The sequence below is a fragment of the Poecile atricapillus genome, chromosome Z (assembly GCF_030490865.1).
Source record: "Poecile atricapillus isolate bPoeAtr1 chromosome Z, bPoeAtr1.hap1, whole genome shotgun sequence".
Lineage (NCBI taxonomy): Eukaryota > Metazoa > Chordata > Aves > Passeriformes > Paridae > Poecile > Poecile atricapillus.
This window is the reverse complement of record NC_081289.1, coordinates 23,901,146-23,924,585: the sequence shown is the minus strand read 5'-3', so window position 1 is coordinate 23,924,585 and position 23,440 is coordinate 23,901,146. Positions and strand designations below refer to the sequence as shown.

At 40.2% G+C, this 23,440-nt stretch overlaps 1 protein-coding gene across 3 annotated transcripts in view; it reads left to right on the top strand.

Moving 5' to 3' along the window:
• Window positions 1–23,440, top strand: part of LOC131573118 (xylosyl- and glucuronyltransferase LARGE1) — a 270,574-nt gene that overhangs the window by 223,965 nt on the left and 23,169 nt on the right. For all 3 annotated transcript variants that reach the window (XM_058826722.1, XM_058826720.1, XM_058826723.1), the window contains 4 exons: window positions 1,162–1,274; window positions 2,815–2,940; window positions 12,272–12,427; window positions 22,434–22,597. In XM_058826722.1, coding sequence (XP_058682705.1) covers window positions 1,162–1,274; window positions 2,815–2,940; window positions 12,272–12,427; window positions 22,434–22,597 — 559 coding nt within the window. The remainder of the gene's footprint in view (window positions 1–1,161; window positions 1,275–2,814; window positions 2,941–12,271; window positions 12,428–22,433; window positions 22,598–23,440) is intronic.

The following is a 23,440-nucleotide window of genomic DNA, read 5'->3' as shown; positions in this document are numbered from 1 at the left end:
CCCTTTCCAATCCAACAGCTGGAAGCAGAAAGGTTGTCTGAGGATGAAAGGGGATCCCTCCAGTGCAGGTTCCAGCATCCTTGGGAACCAGATGGACTGAAATGGGAAACACAACTAAAATAGGCCACAAAATTCACTGCCAGGAGAGGTTTTCTTTTTATTCGTAGCAGTGCCAGGTTTTACTAGAAAGAAACTTGCCATGTCATAGAAACTAAATATAGGAAGGAACTGGAACCACCTATGTCCTCTCCCAAGCAGTGCCGCACTTTTCCAGGTACATTTTCTAATCCTGGTGTAGTCTGATTTGGAAAGACTCGAGAAATAAAGTATTTTGTCTGCCATTTTTAGTTTATTTCACCACAGCGGTTTTAGGAAAATTTTTCTTAAGCATTCAGACTACATTTCCTTTCTTTTTCTCATTACTTTTAGCTTTTTCAACTTGGGCTCCCTGAGGCAGCTTTTCCCAGTGCCTTCTTTTTGTCATTTCGTATTCTTCTGTGTAGCTGCTGCGGTTCTCTACAGCTGCCATGATATTTTTTTGTAAGACCTCTTGCTAAATGTCATTTGCAGATGTCATTACTGTTCTGTTTACTTCCTCCCTCCACTAATGAAGATGTGAAACAACACAGAGCCCGTCATTGCTCTTACTAGGTGGTTTCTGTCAGCCTGCAAGGCTGCTGCTTATCGGTACTCCTTCTTTGTGGCCCTTCAGTCTGCATTCATTTCCCATGACAGTGCTCTTATCTAAGCCTTTCCAAATTCATTTTTCAAGCAGATCTTTCTAAGACACTGTAGGAGAGGTTTTGCTGACGTTTGAATCCAGTTTCATTGCTTCCACTGTTTTCCTTTGTTGTACACTAGGAATTTTGGCCAGCCAAAAAGCAGCTGAGGAATAACAATGCACACTGAGGTACTTTTTTTCCAGCTTAAAATTTCTGATTTGAGGATCCCGTTCTGTGCCTGAATGGCAGGCCCTCTCAAGGTCTAGGCTGTAACCAGCCTTGATGATCTGTTCCTCAGAGAAGTTTCACGGACTGCGATCAGATGTGTCAGATAACTTCATGTCCTGTTTTTGCTGCTGAATCAGCACATGGGCAGGGTGGGCCTTGGCTGGCACGTGGCATCATGGGCTCTCTGTCTCTGCCCCCTGTTTCCCTTCAGGGGTGATCTTGCTGCTTCTCGATAAGCTGCGGAAGATGAAGTGGGAGCAGATGTGGAGACTCACGGCGGAGCGGGAGCTGATGAGCATGCTGTCCACTTCACTGGCTGACCAGGTGAGTAGGACACTGCAGGACTGTGGGAGGAAAACAACTGAGGCTTGAGGAAGGAGAGAAAGGGAAAGGGGATGAGATGTGGGAAAAGGCAAGGGAAAGCTGTTGTGCCTGTAGTCACCATCTGTTGAATCATTCTGGGGAAAATGTGGAAGGGAATGGAAATTGAGTCACAAGGTTCTTCTTACTACACTGACATTTTTACCTCCTCTGCTCAGATGATTCATAAGAGAGACAAAAGGGGTTTTCAAACTTTAATTTTCTGTCCTCCCTTCTGTAACACAGAACTCTCCAGACACCAGAAGTCCAAATAAACTGTGTCTTTTCCCACTGGTTATTGTCTAATCAGACTTTAGTTTTAAGAGTCTCCTGAGATTTCTCTACTGTTTCTGGCAGATGAGTCCCAGATGTCTTTTAATGTACTCCTTGCCACAACAGCCCTATAAAGACAAAAGTGCTGCTGTCTCCCTGCTGCAGATAGGAAACTGAGGCCAAGAGAAGAAATAGTGTGCCTGAACATAGAAATACAGTTTTTCAATTTGTGCTTCTTGCCAGCTCTATGTTTAAACCCAGAAACCCTGTTAATATAACACTAGACCTGAACCAGTAATTCTTGCTCAACAGCTTGAACATGTTAACTCAATACAGCATCATATTTAGGTATTTGTTCTTCTGAGCTACATCTGGCTCCTGACCAGTCACCACAAAGGAAGCACGCTCCTTACTGTGCACATGGAGATGTGCACTTTGTACAGCGTCTTTGCAGGGTAATCCAAAAGCTCCCGAGGTTCATTAAAATGATTCTTGCAGCTTCACTGTGTTTTTCAGTCAGGTCCTGAGTTGCTGTCTAATACCTGCATGAGGGAGAATTTTGCAGAGTGGAGGAAGGCTGCTTGTGTCTTCCCCTAATACCAGATTGTCCTTGTAACTTACTTCTCCAGTGGAATGGCTGCTGAGGGGCAAAACACTTTGTGTCCCTCATGGTGTAGGCTGTTCTGCAGATCAGAACATGTGTCCCTCATGGTGTAGGCTGTTCTGCAGATCCTTCATGCCTTCTCCATAAAGGACCTGGAGTACTTGTTAGAACAATAAAGTGCTAGCTAAAGTCACATCTAGTGATTCACCTTGAAGCACTGTAGCTTCCAGATTCACTTTCCTCCCCTTCATTAAAAAGTGGTGCAGTGCTTGGTACCAGCAGGCCCTGTGTCCTTTTCTGCCTGTTACTCTCCCTGCTGACCAGGACAGGAACCACACCTCATGCCAATGGTACAGGATGAATGTTTGAAAACTTTGCTGGAGTCTCTTAGCTCTGTGTGTCAGGAGAGCTTGTTTCCCTTGTCTGGATCCATATATCACCCTTTAGATTAACAACACCCTCCAAGGAAACAGAATTATGGAGAAAGGTTTACAGACCTCACCTTTCATCACCATTGGAATTTCTGCCTGTGAGGGGGAGAAGGACAGCCAGCTGGGGGAAGAGTTGAGATCACCTCACACAGTAAGTAGAAATAACATATCCAAATGTTTCTCTGTTTTCCCTTAGGATATCTTCAATGCAGTCATCAAACAAAATCCCTTCCTTGTGTACCAGCTCCCATGTTTCTGGAATGTGCAGCTTTCTGATCACACCCGTTCCGAGCAGTGCTACAGAGATGTGTCTGACCTGAAGGTACATTGCACAAGAGGTTGGATGGGTGGTGTCCTTTGGGACAGAGAATGAAGGACTGCTGTCAGAGAAAGATGAACTGCCTTAAGTAGGGGGGAAACTAACACATAGAGTTCATGAAGACACCCAAACAGGGAAAGGAAACGTGACTTTGACTTTGTGCATTTTGACTAGTACTAGAAAATTCAAATATAGATGCTGCTTTGGGGTTTGCAAGGTATTAAAGAAGTGCTTTTCCTTCTTACATTCTGTACCTGCCACCTGTGCCAGTGCAGCTTACTACTGAATTCTTATTGCTGTCCCAGATCTTAGCTCTTCCTAGACAAATAATACAAAACCTTTTCTTTTTGTACTGGACAAGTTTGAAACTCTTTACATCATTTAATAGAGAGGATTCAGAGAGGATTGGGAAGACCCTAGCTAGAAATGCATTAGCAGAAATGTAAAGACCTTGCTCACTTCATATTTAGCCTGTGCATACACTTAACCCAGTCATGTATGGATGCTGAAAGCAGGCAGGGAAAACAGAGCCTCTATGAATCCAAGTCACGTAACTTTCCCAGACTAGCCTGAGAAAGTGTGGCCTGAGAAATCATAAGGAGGAATCCAAGCAGTCCTTGGAGAAGGATGACAACCTTTGCAGGTGTTGTTTGGATCCTTGTTATTTACTTGCAAGAAAAAGTCAAGGGGTGGTGTTCCTAATTGTCCAATAATAGTGATATGTTGGTTTAATGACCAATGAGAGTTTTACCTCTCAGACCTTCTTGGACCTGTCTATAAAAAAGAAGATCAGGAATAATAAAACTAGCTCTCTTGTATAACCCAGCTAGAGAGTCTGTGTCATGCTGTGTTGTTCCTAATATAGTGTGACAACATTGCCACTCATTTTTCTAGGTTTTGTCCTGAAAAAAAAGGCTGAGTAAAAACCTGTTAATTTAATGAAATGAAGCTATAGTGTCAGTTTAATAGAACATTTTTTACTATTAACAAGCAGAATAGAAAAGCAGGACAAATTTTAATAGATACGCATAAATGAGCATCAATTGTGCTGTGGCCGTTTTGAAAGACCGGTCTCAAAGACTCAAATGTAGCCTGCAGAGAGTTCAGAATTGAAGCTTGATTGAGCTTTTTCCAGGTGTAGAGTAAGACTGTGCCACAGTAGGTTCCATCAGAGTGGACTAGTTGTATCAGAACATAGTAAATATTAGGTAGGTTTTAGTGACTGATTTTAAAATTCAGTTAAGGTTTGTATGTTTGGATTTATGTTCTGAGAATGTAATTTATGTTTTTTTTTTAAAAAAAGAATGGCACAAAACATTGAAAGAGGTTGCAAGGGCCCTCTCAAGACCATCCAGGCCCCACTTAATGCAGGACCAACATAGACCCAGTTGCTCAGCACCTTGTACAGATGAGTGTTGAATCTCCAGACACTGAGTTTTCCATGCTCCCTTGGCTCCATGTTCCAGAGTATGGCCACCCTCTTTGTACAAATTATATCCTAAATCTAACCAAGTTTTCCCTTGTAATAATTTGTAGAGTAATGGCAGGAGTGTTCAATATGAATACCAGATACTGGATGTATATAGAAAATCAATCACTCTCAACACACTGATTGCAAAAGCTGTGCTTCCAAGAGACAGAAGTTCTTCCACATGGGTTAACTGACCTCTCAAAACTGGCCATTATTGATTAAGTTCATATATGAAGTATTCACAGCTGACTATTCAGGTGTGATCCAGAGGACAACTTTTAAAGTTAAATCACTATTCTGTCAGTACACTGATCACTAAATAGTTTATAATATATGTTTGTAGGGAAGGATCAACACGGGCTCTTTAAAAGCATGATGGTTTTATGCCTTCTAACAAAGTGCCAGTAGAGATTTTAGCACTGCATTCATGTTGAGAATCATATATGACAGGGATTGCAGGGCCTGCAATCGCTTTTTGTTTTGTAAAAACATAAAGAAATATGTATAACAGGGAAAATGTTTCCTAAAAGGTGAACTTCAGAAAAATATACCTCCCATCTGTGACATAGCTCAGTATTTTGCTGTGAATTAGAGGTTGAGATTAATTTATGTAGTTGAGACAGTCAGATTGGACTCAGCACAAGGTAAAGACACATCCATTCTACATGAGGAAGATACTGAAGCTGATAACAAGGATCAAGGGTTTGGTTCCATTGACTAAACGTGGTTTGAGTCACCACAGGGACTCTGCAGTATCCATATAGGAGTGGCAGATACAGCACAGACCTACAGGAGAAGATGCCCTCTTGGCAGGGCAGCTGATGGGCAGGCAGGATAACTGTAAGGTGCTTTCAGTGTTGCTGTACATCTGGATTTAGACAGACAAAGTGTCATCTTTGTGAGTGGGTTTGGAGGCTGGGGGAGCTCACCTCAGAACAGACCTCTGATCTTCTGAGTCCAGTGACTGTATTAACTAATCTGCTTCAGGTGAAGGATACCTAACTCATATATAACACCTACAAGTAAGCATTTGAGAGAAGTATTTTAAAAACAAGATAAATCCTTTCTTTCTTGTTGACTAACAAATTTATCTTTACAACTGTAATTCAGGCTTGGTTGTTTATTGCTGTATATTGTGTCAGAGTCTCAGTTCCATTACAGCATGGGCAGTGAAGTCTAAGATGTGTAATACTCTCCACTGATTTTCTGGTCTGAGGCATTTTAACAAGGGGTGCAGACACATAAGCAATTTCTTCAGCTAAACTGGACTTATTCACACTACTAAAATTATCCCCTACATACTAAATCAGGGCTGAAATTCTTTGCCTTGAAAGAAAGGCCAGAGCCTTATCTAGTGCACATAAACCCCCATGGTTTCAATAAAGCTTTTCCCATACTGAGCAGTTAAAGAACTGGCCCTCAGGCAGCACTGTTTAAAATTCTTTATACAATTAAAAAATAAAAAAAAAAAGGCATAGGCCAATTAAAGTTGTACATTTGCATTATGAAAATTATCAAAATTCTACTTTTGTAAAGAAACCATCTGGTTAAATATATGAGTCTCACAAAAAAATTAACAAATGTCATTACCCCAAGTTAAAAATTTCACTCTTAAAATCACCCGAGTTAGTCAGTTCCATGGCATTTAATATAAATGGTACAACACAACAGGTTTGGCACATTCTGTATTTCATGGTAAGCCTGGAATGAGAAACAAGGTAAAACAAACCTCCAGGGTAAGAGGGAAAGAAAGACAGATTTTGAAGTTTGCACTGGGGGATAAAGAAGGATAGCATAGGAAAGAAGGAAGTGAATGGAAGATTTAAATTCAAAGGCAAAGCTGACCCAGTCAAGTATTCCTCAGCCAAATCAGAGTGCATTCCTTCTGTCAGACCAAAAAGGTGCTGATTTAATTCCATCTGGCCTCAAAGTCATGGGAGTTGAGGATTTGTCATCTCTTATACACAACATTGTGTCAAATAAACTTGGACCCCCAGGGCTGGCGGCTGTTCAGGGATCTCTGTGTGTGTGCAGACACTTCTTTGCTGCTTTGTTCACATTTATGCAAGGCTTAGGGAGCAGTTGAATATTTCATACTGCCTGAAGAGGATTCTAATCACCTTTTTCTCTTTCTAGGCCTCGTTAAGTTGCATCTCTATATTTTTTTTATTTTTGTTTTTATTTTATTTTATTTTTTTTTTGGTGGGGGACCGGTCTGAATCTGAGGTTCATTTATGCATTGCTTTTTTTGGGTTATTCCCTGCTTTTGCTTGCTTCTTGGTTGGTAGTTTGTTCCTGTCTGTAAGGAAATCTCAGTTACTCTGATTTGGCACAAACCTAATGGCAGGAAAGCACTGTGAAAGGTGGTAGTGAATTTTGATACCTCTGACAATGAATCATGACCTCATTGAATGAGTCAGTCATAAAGTCTGGTTGTCAAGGATACAGATGCTATTTACATACAGACAATCTAGTAATTCACAATCACTAAAATCAGATGCTGGACTCTTCAATGGGAATGTATCAAATTATTAGAATTTACACACACTCCAACTGCTTTACAACCTATTGATGGCTTTTCAAACTGGTTTTGAATACAGCTGATACTAAATCAGCAGATAGATAAATAACGAACCTCATAAATTCCTCATTGGGAACTTGTGTTCTGTGATTCACTGTGTCCTCCCTGGGAATGTCCTCCACACTGAGATGACTTTGTGATACTGCTTACAGGAGTTTAAACAGCTTCTTTTCTGTAACTGTAATACCTCATTTCAGCTCTGCCTCAGACATGACCCATTTCACCTCTCTGTGTTCCAGTCCCTGAGCTGCCCCATGCTGTCCAAGCACTTCTGCTGTAACCTGCAGCTCTTGTGGCATTCTGCAGCCTTGCACCTTTTAATGCCAACAAAGGAGGAGCTGCAATGAGAGGAGTGAGGGCTCGAAAGGGTTAAACAATACCCCTCCTTTGAGTGAGCACTGGAGTCAGTCAGGTGCTTCTGTCCTGCCCAACAGGAAGCACCATGGGTTTATAGGGGTGGTTTTGCAGGCAGGAGGTCTTATTAAACATCAGCATAGGAGCTGAAGGAAAAGAAGTTGAAGAATCCTTCAGAGGACCTTTGAAAAGAAGCAGGCAGGAACCATCTGTCAGCTTAGTGCCATACAGCAGTGGCTGTAATCAGGGGAGTAAAGTAATCCCTGGGACCATGGGCACCAAATTAGGCAGGGCAGGGATTTCAGTTCCACGTCCAAAAAGCACTGCCTGGACCTTAGGGTTGCTGGATACCTCAGCCTGAGTCTCTTCCACTTAGGTGCTTTAGAAATACCACAAAATCTCTGTGATGACACTTTCATGAAGTAAATGAACCTTTCTGAGGAAATTGGTGCTTTTATTAAACCATTAATTTCTGATAAAATACAGTTTAAAAATAGAGTTTAGAGACATCTCTAATCAAGGCGTAAGTTACACATGTGGTGGATACTTGCCATGTGATTTGGGACATATTTAAACTTTTTAAGAAGCCTATTGAGATGGCATTGAAGTGACCTATATAGGTGGCTTTACTGTGCAGTTTTGCCAAATGCTTAACTTCTACTGATTTCAGTGTGAAGGGCGTGGTTACCTAAGCAAGGAGTCTAGTTTTTTAGCAGGAAAGCTTCCTGTTTACAAAATAACACTTGTTTACCTAAATTGTGAAGTGCTCATGGGCTTAATTAAGGATATCTGTTCAGTGCCTTGCAAAATTAAATTTCTTTAGGCTTAGATTTAAGCTTAATTTATTCTTATTTCTTGCCTTTCAGCCTGGAAAGCAGGTATATAATTATACAGGATATCCTGTGCTCTCTGATTCTGGAAAGGCTGTAACAGAGTGAGAAGTTATCAAGATGTGTCTTTGGGTGAAAAAATGGAAGAGATTGTGGTTAAGGAAACATTTGGCTAAATACTTCTTTTTGAGAGAGAAAATGCTTCAGGGGGAAAAAAAATGGTTAAAGATACCTATAGAAATAATGTTGTATTCACGCTTGTTGTTTAGTGGTTTGAACATCATGTTTGAAATATTTAATCTCCCCAGAGATTAAATGCAAATGGTAATGTAGGGAGGTTTGCTAGGATTTTTGTTTTCAGTGTATTTCCATCCAGATAACTGTTCTTAGAGCCCTCCTAGGCTCTCCCAGCATATAACATCCTCTCTTCCGTCCCATCTCTGATCCCACTGTGTCATCATTCGAGTGCCTTGGGTCAGAACCTGGGGAATAAATGGGAACTGGGAGTGCAGTTAGCCTGTTAGAGGCCACAAGCGTATGGAAGTGTTCCAGGAGGCTGGCTGTGTGTAATCAGGGAGGGGGAATGGTTGCTGATTAACTGGGATGGTATTAACAGAAATGTGGATAGTGCCAAATTGCTAATGACGACTAACCAAGTGTTAAATAGATGTGGAATTTTAAGTTCTGATCTTTCAGTACTTAAATTGCTAAATGAAGATTAAAGAAGTGTATTTTCTCATAGTTCTCGGGAGGCTGTGATCAAGAGCGGGAAGGATCCGTAGGTCAACCTCAAGGCTAGCATTGTTCCTGAGGTGCCTACCAGATAATGGCACTGGAATTTTGTATTTCCAGCTGCAGTTTCCTCTGTAAACCATCAGAGCTTTGGAATAGCTTAGAAACTAGAATAAGACAAAAACACAGTATTATGGCACTATTCAGCCTTGAAACAGGGATGCTGGAGTAATGAGATTTTCAGTTTCTAGATCCACTTTCTCTTTTTAATGTGGAGATAACAGTCTTCAAACAAAGTGAATTTTTTTTTTTGCTTTCTGATTTCCCTGTAGTCTCTTGCCAGCTGATCTTTTTTTATTTCTCCAATCCATTTACTGTTGTGCACAGTAAAGTCTCTAATGCAGTGGCCATAGCTTTACCTGTGCAGTCTTTATCATGTACCTCACTGATGCCCATCACAGTCTATACAGGAGTGTCTTGGCCTGCACAAATTCTGGTGTAGCTGATGGTGCAATGGACCGTATCAGACAGCCAGAACTGAATGTCAGTTTGTGGGCTGACATAAAAAAGAATATGGTCTTTGGATGTAGTGTTGTATATCAATGGTTAAGAGTCTTATTGCTTTTTGTAACTTGCTGTTCTTTTTTATGCTTCCATATATCAGTGTTTCTCTAATTGTGTTACATTTGAAAAGCAGCTTTTTTGCTAGACCTGTTTTGTGGTTTTTCTACCTCAGGTCATCTAGATGGTTGCATAGTTCCTTGATGTTCTTTAGCATTTCATTTTAGCACACATTGGCATGTGCTGTCCTTCTTGATTAAAAAATCAGCTTTTTTGGTAGTCATTGGCTCCATTCAGCTTTGTGCAGTTCACTCCAGGCTCCTGACATCAGTTTATGTGCATCATCCTGACACGTTTCAAATCTGATCAGATCTGAACCACCAGCTAAGCCCTTGACACTTACCAGCTTCTGCACACACACCAGATCCTGAAGCACGGCAGCAAAGAGCCTCTGCACTGACAAACAACTGCATTTGTCTGGGTTTGAAATCATCTCCCACACAACTGGGACATCAGCAAATGCCTGGCTGGGATGTAACACCGTATGTGTTGATGGGAATTTCGTGCAGTACCGAGGAGCCTGTCCCGTGAGAATTTCTGAGGTTATCATCATTATCCATGTTTGTGTTCACAGTCCCCAGGTCTCTGGTGCTCAGAGTGCTCAGCAGCATTAGGATGCTTGTGAACAGGAGGATGCTTGTGAGTATCTAAAAGGACACACATGAAGTGTAGGAGCAGTGTGGAAAGCACACAGAAGGTTTTTCTTAACAAGTATTTTTGTCCCATTTGCCATCTTCTTAGCTTTCTCTGATTCACTCTTAAATAAGTACAAGTTACCGGCAGACAATTTCCATTCTATGCCTGCTTGTAAAAATGCATGCTGGTACCCTGTAAAACTGTTAAATAGCCTTAGGTTCTTACATGTGCCCATTTCCCTGAGGTAGAATTCAGTGTCTGAGATTTTTTTCAAGCATTAATGCCTTTGCTGTAGTTAAATACAGCGAAGGAAATACTCAAGTTCTTTCCAAAGAAAGGAGATTTTGAAGATCCATTTTTTCAGTGGAGAAAATTTATTATAATAACTTTATGCCCTTAACTGCCCAAAGCTCTTTTCATTTATGTAGTAGTCTGTATTTTCACCACATGATGCAGCAACATGTTACTGCACTACACTTCTGAACATCTGGACAAATGTAAAACCAGAAAAGAATGTAGCATTACCTGGGACAAATATCTACATCAAGTAATTTGGTCTGAATAATTTCCCAAATTTATGCAGTGTGTAGATGCATCATAATCTTTGTTTCAGGTGTTCCTATAACTGGAAAAAGCAATTTGCCAATATCTGAAATTATCTTCTTTCCCTACAGGTGCTTTTCTTTAAGTGCTTGTATGGTTTTCTGACATCTTAGTAGGCTTAGCAGTGAAGTCTCAGGAATGGATAAAGCTTTTCCTATCAGGAGATATTTTGTGGGGTTTTGGGTAGGCAGAACAGAGCACCATAGCTTTTATGGCAGTATAAATACTCAGTGGAGTGACTGTGCTGTTTGCTGTAGTCCAGATAGAATTCAGGCTGCATCCTGCTCTTTATTTATCCAATCCACTCACTGGGCAGCAAACACCGTGGTTTCAGAGAACTGCCTGTTCCTGGGGAGTTGTTTTGCTGACACCAAGGGAACTGCGTTCATCTTCTCCAGGCTGCTCCTGCTGTTTGTGCTGAGCTTCAGCTCGGTGTGTTCCCTCCCTGAGCTGTGATGTTCAGGGCAAAGCTGACCGTGGTGCTGCAGCTCTGTGCTGTGTGTGAGTGACATGGTGTCTTCACACAATTAACTTGATGGATTCAGAGAACTTCCAGAACTTCGAGCTTGGAAACGTTCCCAAAGGAGAGTCTTGTTTTTAACCTCTTTAGAAGTGACAGGAATAAAACCAAATACAAAGTATTCGGTGATTTTTTTCTTACGTCTAAAATACAGCCTCTATAAAATGAAGTCATTCCTGCAAGCCACTGTTGAGTCCCTCTTGGATTTTCCTTAGGGCCCCATTCCCATTCACACTGGCAGCAGTGCAGAGTTGTATCAATGCAAATGAGGATCAGGCCCTTTATGCCAGCATTAGAATTTAAGTCTAGGCCACTGTGACAGTCATCTCCCATTAGCAGAGGATAAATATCTGCTAGAAATTGGAACTCAGAGGGTGAAAAGTTATACTTCACTGCTGTGTTGTGTTAATGCAACAGAGATCAGTCTTGTTTGAACGAAGCAATGGTAAAAAGGAGGTCAGATTAAATTCAGTCTTTTTTGAACTATTTAAATGGGTATGGGAATTAATTTCAAGCTGCTTCTTCTCAATACCTAACCAGAAAAGAAGCTTCCTGGCCTGAAACAGGGAATCAATTTCATTAGCAGAAACAGTCATGTGGAAACCTGAGATTAATGTTTAATACCTATATCTCCGGGTCCCTTGTCCTTCCATGTTTTTCAGCAGAGTCCATAAAGTATCAGCTCCATGATACAAGTTGTGGGAGCACTTATGAGGTGCTGCATCTCGACACAGAGTAGCACCCTCACTCAAACGTGCAGGTGATACGGTGGATGAGTTTCCAAGCACCTCATCTCCAAGGTGTACAGTTACTTGTGGAAGACACAGCAAAGACCTCCCTATAAAAAGACAGAAGGAAGTCTGGGTAGTTTGTGGGGTTTTTTCTTCTGTTTTTAAGAGGGCAGAACACTGAACACACATAAAAAGAGCAGATAAAGCAAATCTGTATTCTAACAGCAGGATGTCTTTTCTCTTTTTCCCTCTGAGGTGATTCACTGGAACTCACCGAAGAAGCTGCGAGTGAAAAACAAGCATGTGGAGTTTTTCCGCAACCTCTACCTGACATTCCTGGAATATGATGGGAATTTGCTGAGACGGGAACTCTTTGGCTGCCCCAGTGAAGCAGATGTTAACAGTGAAAATGTAAGTGGGATGTCTAAGACTTGATGATAGGAAGGATGGTTCATGCAAAGCACAGGATTTCTGAACACTTGGAGTTGGTTGTGGGGGTGGTGTGTGGCAGTGGAACTCAGGAGAATTAAAAGCAATGCTCAGGTTCCCAGAGTGACACTGTGCAAATCATTTAATCTCTCTGTGCCTCAGTTCCTCACCTGTAAGACCATTGTATTAATCCCATCTTTACCCTGGGTTTTGTTGCTTTTTTTTGTCTATTTTGCCCTTTTAAAATCCCCAACAGAGGTAACATCACAAGCCAAAAATGAGGATTTGGGCTCTTATTCCATTAGGCAATTTTGTAAATTTTACCCTTAAACCTTGTCCTGGTTTCATCTGGGATAGAGTTCATTTTTTTCCTTAGTAGCCAGGGCTTTTTTTGGATTCAGTGTGGCAGACCTATAACTTTCCAGGAGGTCTTGTTTCTTGCTGTGTATTTGTTCAATATACAGTAATGTCAGTTTTGTGTTGTAGATACTACTCTAGTAGATACTAAAGAAGAAAGGAAAATACCAAGAATGCTGGATTTAGGTCTGTGAATTTTTGCTATGCTGCGGACTACAGAATGAGCAAATGCTTCAAGGTATACATAGGCTGTGAGACTGAAGGTTTTTTCTCTATATCCCTTAACGAATCAAAGCAGTATTTATGTGTATCTGCATAAAATTTGCAATCAGAACCTTTCAGACTAAGCAAATCTTTTGAAAATGATTGAAATCAAGGATGTTTACCCACAGATGTACGTGTATGTGTATGCCTTTGCATTTGTACATAAATTCCAAAGTAAAAAATTGTTAACTGAAATGTTTTTACCCAGATGTATATGAACTCCTTCTGTATAATGTGGTCTCTGGAGATTTGTAGACCAAGTACCAATTTTGCCTACAAAGTCTGAAAGGAAATAAAAAGGAATCTGTAACACTTTATTCAGGAAAAAAAATATTTCTAAAATGTGCAGTGTTGTCTATATAAAAATCAATTAAGCAAAGCCAGTATCATGTACATATTAGTAATTAAGAGGTAATTGACAATCAATATCATCATTGAGGCTGGTAGTGTTTCCATTTAGCCTGTGAATAAAATGGCCACAGGAGATGCCATTCCCATATTTTTAGATGTATTTTAACCCAAAGCACAGCTTCCCAGACACTTTCTTTTACCATCTTGCTGCCTTCTGAAAGGAGTGGGGCTTAACTGGGGGATACAAGGAGGTGAGGGAGAGCAAGAGAGAGAATGAGAGAGCGGGAAGGCGAGTGCACCACCAGAGCAAAAGCCCATGGAGAAAGAAAATTCTCTGCAAGAGGCTTTTAGACAATCAGGTGAACTCAATGTGATAAAAGACCACTAAGAGCCTCATCCTTGCAGACATCAAGATACGAGACAGGGTATACGGTAGAATAGGAAGAGAAAAGGTGACTGAGACATTAAAAGAAAGACAATGATACACACCTTTATCACACTTTGGGAATGCAGGTTAAAATTATACTGAATTCAAAATATGTTTTGTGGGTTCAAAGAGCATGAATGCAGTCACAAACTTCTTGCTGTATTTTCCAGAGCTCCATAAATCCTTAACAAACAGATTTATTCAGACAAGTTCCCTGGGAGCAGTGCAGAGCAAATGCAAGTCCTTGCTGTAAATGGCAGTCCCTAAAGTTTAAAACAGCACATTTTACTGAACTTGTATCTGGTTGACAGACACTGGAAATGACTAACTGCTCAAGCCTGTTTCTTATTCAAGACAAGTAGAATGCAATATGGTATATAGTATGGCTTGCGTCGGAAAAAGAAATCTAACTCATTCCTCCATTTATAAATTACATATATATATATATATATATGAAAAAAAAAGAAACTGGAAAAGAATGAGCTAGACATACAAAAAATGTGTGATTCCTAATTTGCCAAGAGACACCAAAAAGTTAACAGCCTTCTATCAAACAGTCAGATACAGGAAAAAGTCCAGTTTCAGGAAACTTCAGAGTAGTCACTTAAGAGAAGACATTTGTATTAGTTGCCCTTGGTATAAACTCCCCTCTGAACTTGGCTATGTCCTTTTATTGTAGAATACAGCAGGCAAGTTTCAGCTTTGAAGTTATGAGACCCTAAGAACAGGATTGTCTTGAAAATCACTCCTGCCCTAGCTGCTGTAGCACACACAGTGTCACAGGTGTCCTGTTACATTCCCATGATCTATTGCACGATTATCTTCAGAAGCAGAGCTTCTTGTAAGCTGAAGAGGAAACCACTGCCATTCTTCCCAGTACAAGAATTAGGGGGCATGAAGTGGAAATAGCAAGTAGCAGTTTCAAAACAAAGACATTTCACTCACCATGTGATGAAGCTTTGAGCAGCATGCCATGTTTCTAAGAGTATACATATCCTCAATAAGTACTCTTCTGGGAAAGCAAATCAATCAGGAGCTTTAAAGCTTAGGTGCTGAAAGTTCTTGAACCACAAGTGGAGGTCTAGGTTAGAGTTTTGAGAAATCCTCACTCACCCTGCTTTTATACTACTCTAGGCAGGCAGCTCACAGCTGGAGATAGGATGCTGGTCCAGGTGAACCTTCAGTCTGACAAGACACGTTCCTAGCTTTCCATTGGGATTCGTAAGCATGTATGTTACATAAAGGGCTATAATTTCTATTATGTCAGATATGTGTGAGGTAGGAATTGCTCTTTGAATTATCTTTTCTTTTCCCATTATTTTTCCTTTATTTCCTGAATTGGGACTGGCATCCCCAAAACACAACGAGGATTTCTTAGGCAGTGTAGGTGGGTAAAAGGTGCTCCTCCAGCTGCCTGTGCTTCTCTGCACTGTGGAGCAGAGGAAAAAATGTCAGAACAGCTCTGCTGTTTATAATTGGAGAGAATTACTTGAGCGCTAAATGCTCTGAGCCCTGCTGTGGAAGAAGCAGTGGCTTGGTATGAGTCTCACTCACAGTCTGGCTGTATCAAAAGATACCCTTAGGGCCATGTTCAAATATACCAGCCACTGCTTTTCTACAGCTTAATATTTGTAGTGATGTTTTATTTACAATTCAACCTGTAATTAAGGCATTTCATTTGTAATGCAAATATCTGTAACACAGGAAAAGGAAGTGTGGCAGTGGGTACTGTTGGGCCAATTCTGTTTCTCTAAGGCCCCTTTACACTTCTCAACAGTACAGAGATGGCCTTAAAATGAATGTAAATTATGTATCTTCCCTTTTTAAGGACTCTTAACAGTGCCAGAGACATGCAAAGGGGCATTAGTTTAAAAGGTAATTGGACCTTACTTGAATGTCTCTTGCCCTTCCTCTGTGTATATGTGAATGCATGTATGTTTAAATATATACTATCTATATGCATGTGGCACTTTTCTTTTTCTAGTGTTTGCTATGAAAGTATAATACCAGAGAGGGAATTTTAAGATGTCTGAGGTCCATCTTCAGATAATGTACTGCACAGTCCTGATCTAATCAGGTGCTGATCTTCAGTTTCACTAGTCAGGACTGTTACTAGGTTCCAAAGCACTGCAAATAGCAGCGGATAGAACAGGTAGGGCCCAGAAACTGAAATGCTGGAGGCAAAAAAAACACAGACTGGGATAATTTTTCTGTTTGTGTAAAAACACATATATGTATGTACATGAATGCTTCATCCCTTCCTAAAAATATTCAAGCTGAAAGTCCTTTTGTGTGGCAGAAGCAGGTTGGGAGCAGGAGCCTGCCATGTGCTAAGAGTACCCTAAGACCCCCTGTTCAGTATGTGCTGGAGTGAGGTCACACAACAGACTCTTCTCTGTGCGTTGGTATGAAGTCATCCCTTTGTCTTCTGTGCAGATTCTGGGTGGAAAATTCAGAATACGAACGAAATCCTTCTGTAAACACAGTCATTGACTTGAGTGGGCCTTGGAGCATGTCCTTAGTCACTCCATCCTACTTATTCCATGCTATTTCCTCCTTCCTACACCTTCTTTCTTATTTTGATGCAATGTGGAAGATTTTTGGGAAACCCTAAAAGGCAAAGCTTATAATAATCTCAAATTTGAACATTTTCTACTGGCTTTTAATGCTTATATCCAGCATTTTACTCTAAAGGACCTACTGTAAAGCCTAAAATATTTCTATAGTTACTCTATAAGATAGTTATTGTAAGCCTGATTTTAGACCAAGGCACTCACTAAACTTTTGAGCATTCTTATAAAACTTCTTTCCCACTGACAGCTTCTCACCAGGTACTTCTGCCAAAGCATTAGATCTGAAGGTTGAATGGAGTGTCCCCTCTTAGTGAAGCCTGTGTCCTGATCCAAAGCCCTGGAGAAAGATCAGTGGGAAGTGGATCACTGATTCCACTCAGTTTAAGGAAAGGATGGAAGATTCCCATTAGAGAATTCTTTCAAGAAACACGGGAGAAAAAAACGTCTGCAGGTTTTTCTTCTCAAGTTTTCAAATCAGCAAGACAAAGAAACAGTGTAAAAAACCTCCAACTGTCCCTTAACGCACTTGCTTAGATGTGTACTTACCTACTATGTTTTTACGTAGTTACTTCTTTTGTGCAAAACCAAAGATTCTTAATATGAACAGAAGGCTGTGCATGCCAAATTATACTAACTACTAGAAAACAGGGAGATTCTAGCAAGCTACCATACACTATAAACACTACTAACAAATTTAGCAATTTCTGAGTGACTAAAAATATCATGCAAATGAAACTTCCAAGTCAGTATCACAGCCCTGAACTTGCAGTCAGACTGATGCTTTGAGTACCCTTTGCTCCTGCTGAATTTCAAGAGTACAGCCTCATTTGTAGAACTGCAATTGAAAGTTACTGTTTTGTGATGTCATAGTCTAGTAATAACAGATGGTATATTGCAGTTTTGAGGTGAAATCCTGACTCCCCAGCTGTGTTGTTTCTATTATTGTAACTGTTATTGTTATTAAATGCTGAGCTGGCAGACCATCCTGTTACTTGCCTGAAAGTTGCCATTATACTGCTTTCAACTGTTTATTATATTGTTAAGTGGAGGAGCACGTGGACTAGGACATTTTTTGTCACACTGTTATGCCTTCTTTTTTTTTCTTTCCTCACATTTTTCTAAAGTGAAACGTGGGGGAAAGCTTGGAAGTTTGCCCACACCAAAAGTTCTGATGACCTCTCCATGAAAATATTCCATACCTCAAAGAAGGAGCTGACTTTTGGGCCAGGAACTTTTTAGGGAACCTGGTAACAAATTAGGCAAATTATAATGAAGAAAAATCATGGCTTACACATTGCCAGTAGTGTTTGCTTTGACTTTAGGGAGGCTCAGGTCTCTAGAGACTTTTTCTTAGGAATGTGCATGTATACATCTGACCAGATTATCTATATCCCAATGACACAGCAGGGTTGGGCATGATGCAGGCAGGGGACCTGGACAAAGACTGGTGTTTTCTGTGACTGTTTCCTCTGAATCCTCCGTGCCAGGTTCTGACTGGACAGTAGAGCTGAGAGCAAGAACCTGTAGTTGGTCTCTGTTCTGAGGGACATCCATTTCCCTCAGTGATGTCTGGACAGTAGGAAGGAGATAAAATCCAGATTCACATACAAAAGAGATGAAATTCAGGTCAAAGGCAGAAAGGAGAGTGTTTGTACCAGGAAGAGGAAAGGACAGTGGGTTAAGGAGCTGGCAGCCTGCTTGAATAGTGAACATGGGGTGAGACACAGTACTGGGACTGACTTTGACCCATAGAACTTCCCACACAAGAAGGAATGGGTCAAAGAGTAATCTGGGGAAGCAAAAGCAAGGTGACCTATCTGTCAAGACATTGTGCTGCAAGGGGGTCTGGGAACAGCTCAGCCAAAAAGGTTTGTCAGGGGTCTGGGGAAAGGAGATGCAGAGGACTACCAAATCTGACATCTGCAGCTAAGATCAAGGGGAGCTGTATTTCATATATACAGAACTGTCTGAGATATGCCATGTGTGCCTCCTCACTTGTGTTGAGTATTTGCAGTCAGGATAAGCCATCACTTCCATTTAGCAAGAGTATTAGTGGTTTTCACATGCTGCAGCAAAATTCTTCTTGCCAGGTGGGTTTGCTCAGGCACTATCCTCTTTGTACTTAGCACAGCTTTGTTTCACAGAAGGCTCAATTTGACCCATAGCAAATGTACAGAATTTTATGGTGTGGGAGGAATAAAAGTTTAATTGACATGGGATTAGTCTGGCTTTTATTACTGATCATTGGAGAGGCCAGAAGGACTTTATGTAGGTCATCCAAAGCAAGACGCAGTGAATGCTTTTTCCTCTCTACATCATCATCTGCTTTGTTTATGCCATGCTAAAGGCAACTGTTAATTCACACGCTTTGAAAGTGCTAAATGTTGCAATCCAAATTGCCTACTGGTGGGAACTGGGACAGCTACACAGGAGAAAATGAAACTGCTGCAGTTTATAACCAGATTTTAGTTACATCCTGGGCTGGTGTCAGTTTTCATTTCAGTGGCAAAGCTGAGTTGATTTTGTGCTATGAAACTTAACTGCGTGCACCTGGGAAGAGGAAAGATGATCTGAAAGTTCCAAGTTTTCATCTTAAGCTGCTCAGTTCTTGTTGTGTTAGTGTGAGATTGAGTGAGTGACTTAAGCCTAGTGTCGCCTCACCTCAAACACTTGATGAGAGAGCCTAAATTAGGGATCTTATCCCCTTCCCCAAGATCTAACTGGCCTCTGCACACATGACATTGTTTGTTGGTGGGCTTTGATCTTTTTTTAACATCTAATCCCTCAGAAAATACTTTTGATCTTGGATTTTTAACCTATTTCATCTGACACGAAGTCTTGGGTTTTGGTGAGAAGTGAATTGTTTCAGTGGCACAGCAGTTTAGGAATAAAACTATTCCAATCACAAATCTGCTTACATTAGGAACAGCCTTAGGAAGGAAGATTCATGAGCAGAGTAACCAGTTTGCCAGTGAAAGGTACATGTGGTATTGCCGTGTATCATACGGGTCTGCCATCTGTCACAGGGATACGGAACACCTCAAGTCATGGAAATGTGTTAGACAAGTAGACCTGGAAGACCAAGGCTAAATTATTTCTCTAACCAGTCTAGCTTCAAAGACTACTTTCCTGGGATGGAGCCTGATCCCCTGCCACAGCTGGTGTCCCAGAGAAAAAATTTAGCCCATATTTCTTTATGTATTTGTCTCTTTGTTTGGCATTATGCATATCATGGCTGCCATTTTTATTTCTGAACCAAGTAGCACCATGATGCTAGCAAAGGCACGTGTTGTCCCCCACAACAGTATTTCCTAGGACAATATCTACCCCACACAGTCTGAATATATTATATTTTTCAACTGTGAGAGTGTTTCCTAGGGGTGACATTTCCCACATACTAAGTGGCAAATAGCCTTAGCATTGAAACTCCTCTAGAAATAGAGAATCTTTGCTTAGCAGGTACTTGCTTATGAGAACACATGGTGTCTCTCTACAGCTGAGAAGTCTTTGCTGGGTTGGGCGTATCATTATCAATATAATGGAGGCATCCATAATGGGGAAAAAAAAATCCATAATGGACTTCATCAAATCCAGCTAATACTAAGGTCCTTATTTTGATTGTGCACTGTATTTAAGCATCTGTTTGCATAGATCTGTCAGCATTCCCATTATAAGCACATCTTTTCAAGAAGAAAGAAGTGTGGGAGCAAACTTCAAACCAAGTTAAGCATTCTTTGTCTTTAAATAATGGATCCACATAGTATTTATGCTGTAGAAAAGATTATATTAGAGAAATTTTATGTTCTGTCCTTCACCTCCATCACCAACTTTGTGATTTGGTGAGTTTCACCATTAAAAAGGTGGGACTCCTGAGAAGCTGTGTCTCCTCCTCTTCTCCCACCCAGGGTTCAATAGTGCACAAAGCCGTAATTTAGCTCCAAATGTTATTCTTGAACTCATAATTAAGTATTTATAACCTCTTAGCTTTCAACCCAAATGCAATCTGATAATTATTTGGTGACTGCCTGATTAATAACTGCTGTGCAATTAAAATCTTCTGGCTTGGTCATTTGTACATTCAGATGGATAGTAAGGTGCTCCTAAAATGTGTATTGCTCTTGTTTTAACCATTTAAATTTCAATTATCTCCTTAATAATTCTGTTAAATATCTGTGACGCTGATATCCCTTTTCAAGAAAGAAACAGAAAGATACAGGACACTTTCTAGTGATTGTTGTAAATATTGACTTTAATTCAAATATTATTTGAATGTGATTTTGAAAATAGAGTGCAGGCTCAGCTGAATGATGATTTGTAAAGCAGAAAGAATGAAACTCCGAGGATACGTAAAAGAACTCCTGATTCTATTCCATCTAAAAGAGATCTTGATATCAATATATTTGCCTGAGTAAAGATTTGTCAAGATTCAGACTCTCATCTTTCTAAAAGTAGTCCCTCTTGAGGGGTTTTATAAGATCTGTGCGGAACAATAGCAGAGAAGCTATCAGACAGCCTGATCCAAAACTCATTGGAATCAAAGCAGGTATTTCCATTATTCAGAAGATTATAGAATGATGTACAGGAAAGTATCAGGAATTATTCCATCAGCCTTCACAGGAAAACATCCAGTTGTAAGCGTTACTGTGGATGGCAACCATTATGCTTATAGTTCTGAGAACAACAGCTCTTCTTAACACAGAACAAAAATGCCTACATTTTCCTTTTTTTTTTTTTTCTTGAAGATGGTGAAACTATTACTTTAATCATTCTGAGCAGGACAAAAAGATGTCTATAATTCAATTATCCCTTTAATGAAATAGTTTAGAGGTACACTGATTTCTATCAAAATTTGCAAAATTTCTATATAATGGGAATTTTTCTCTTTTGCTGATGAATATTTTGCTAATTATCTATTGTTCATACAGGATTCTTTTACAAAATCAGATACAAAAATGATGCCTTTATTAGTAACACACATTTTAGAGCAATAGACACAGAACTCAATTTCAGTTGTTAAAACTATAAAAAAAAATTTATCTTCATAACATTTTACTGCAGGTATGACTGTTTTGTGCTTTTAAATTTATGCATTCTCGATATCCTGGCTACATGTTTGGCTTTAAAGTCACAGAATCATATAATCATAGAATAGTTTGATTTGGAAGGGATCTTTCAGTGACTGTCTAGTACAGCTCCAAAAATAATTAGTTTAGGAATTGAGTTGGTCATCTGCATAGACATTTATCCAGTTTTTCACTTCTACCTTTCCCTAGAACTAAACTTTATTCTCTTAAAGCTACATGTCTTAGAGACTTGGGATTAGATTGCTTTGACATGCCCATTTTGACATGGAAGAGGCTTGGTTTTCAAGGGAGTCAGGAAGTTATCTACCATCCTCCAGGTTTCTTAAACTAGATATCCAGAAGCATAAATCTCTTTTAAAGTGAAGGCTTACTTCTGGTACCTCTGCAGTGGAAAGAACATAAATCTCAAGAAAAGGATCGGTTAAGGATGTTACTTTTCCAGCTGTCTGTCCATGCTGGTAGCAGCAGTTACTGTTCTCCAGCAGAGGCAGCAGACTGGGAATCTCTCAGTGCTGATTCTGCTGCTGAGTGTTGTCTAGTGGAAAATGTCTGTGATTAGTGTGAACCACTGCTTCTAGTAAGGATGAAATTATGGATCACATTGGAACGTTAACTCTGAAACTTGATTATTCAATCTGTGATTGGTCAATGTTTCATTGCTAGTCTGGATCTTGAAAGTATGTAATACAGTATGTAATATATAGAATATATAGACCCTAATGCAGTGTCCTCTCTGCATTATGAATTTACTTGCAAGCCTTTCCTTCTAACCTCTTGTGCCGTAACAAGAGGCTCAGGAAAACCCTACTACTCTGTGTGTTCCACTTCCATTCCTCATTGCATCACTCTGCAAGATGCCAGCCTCCTTGTTCTCTCTGATTTGCTACAATAATTACAAGGAAATTATGTTTACATCCAGTCTTTCCTTGCAGCTCCAGAAGCAGCTGTCTGAGCTGGACGAGGATGACTTGTGCTATGAATTCCGTCGGGAACGCTTCACCGTCCATCGCACTCATCTGTATTTTCTCCATTATGAGTATGAGCCTGCTTCAGACAACACCGATGTGACACTGGTGGCACAACTGTCTATGGACAGGTAGGGAACACCTCTTGCTCATCTGGGAGCGTGAGACAGGGTTTTATTACAAGGAAATCTGACTATGGAGTGCTTTGGAGAGAGGAAAAAAAATGCACTAGATGTTGTACGAGCAGTGCACACACTCTACGTGAGTAGAGCTCATGAGAGGGTGACTCCTGGAGCTGCAGGAGTTGTTGCTTCTCAACATTATTAGTTCATGGAGTTCTGCAGCAACTTAGAAAAAACAAATGTTTGTAATAGAATTAGGCAAGCAGTTGTAGCTGACCCAAGTTTTTGCTTGTGTGTTTCTGCACTAAAGGATGTTAGTTTTCCTTTCATTGGCATTTTCCCTGCAGAGAATTTCAATTAGTGATTTTTCTTACAGTAATAATCAGAACTAAATATTCTAGTTTCAAATAGGAAGTTGAAAATTATACTATTTTTTTTTTTTTTACTGTGCTAATGTGAAATAAAAAATCTCCATCTGAGCAGAGTCATTGCATCTTTATCTAAATTTTGATTCTCAGAAGAACATTTGAGCTTTTAGTTCTGACATGAAGTGGAATTTAACTGGTATTTCATTTAGGGGGAAAAAAAAAACATTTTGTGACAAATTCCACATGTACCTTTCTGATTTCCACCATTGCAATTAGTTGTCATCTTGAAAGTGTAGTCTGGATCAGCCAGCTTTGTGAAATTTGCAATTGTCAGTTCTCTTTTTTTTCTCCAGCTTCTCAGTTCAAATCTAGTCCAAACTTTGCAGTTACTGCTGCCAGAGTGGTTTACAAAACAAATCAGAACTCCTTAAGTATTATCCAGAAACTGGTAATTTTCTTCAGCATAGCACATACAGAATGTAAC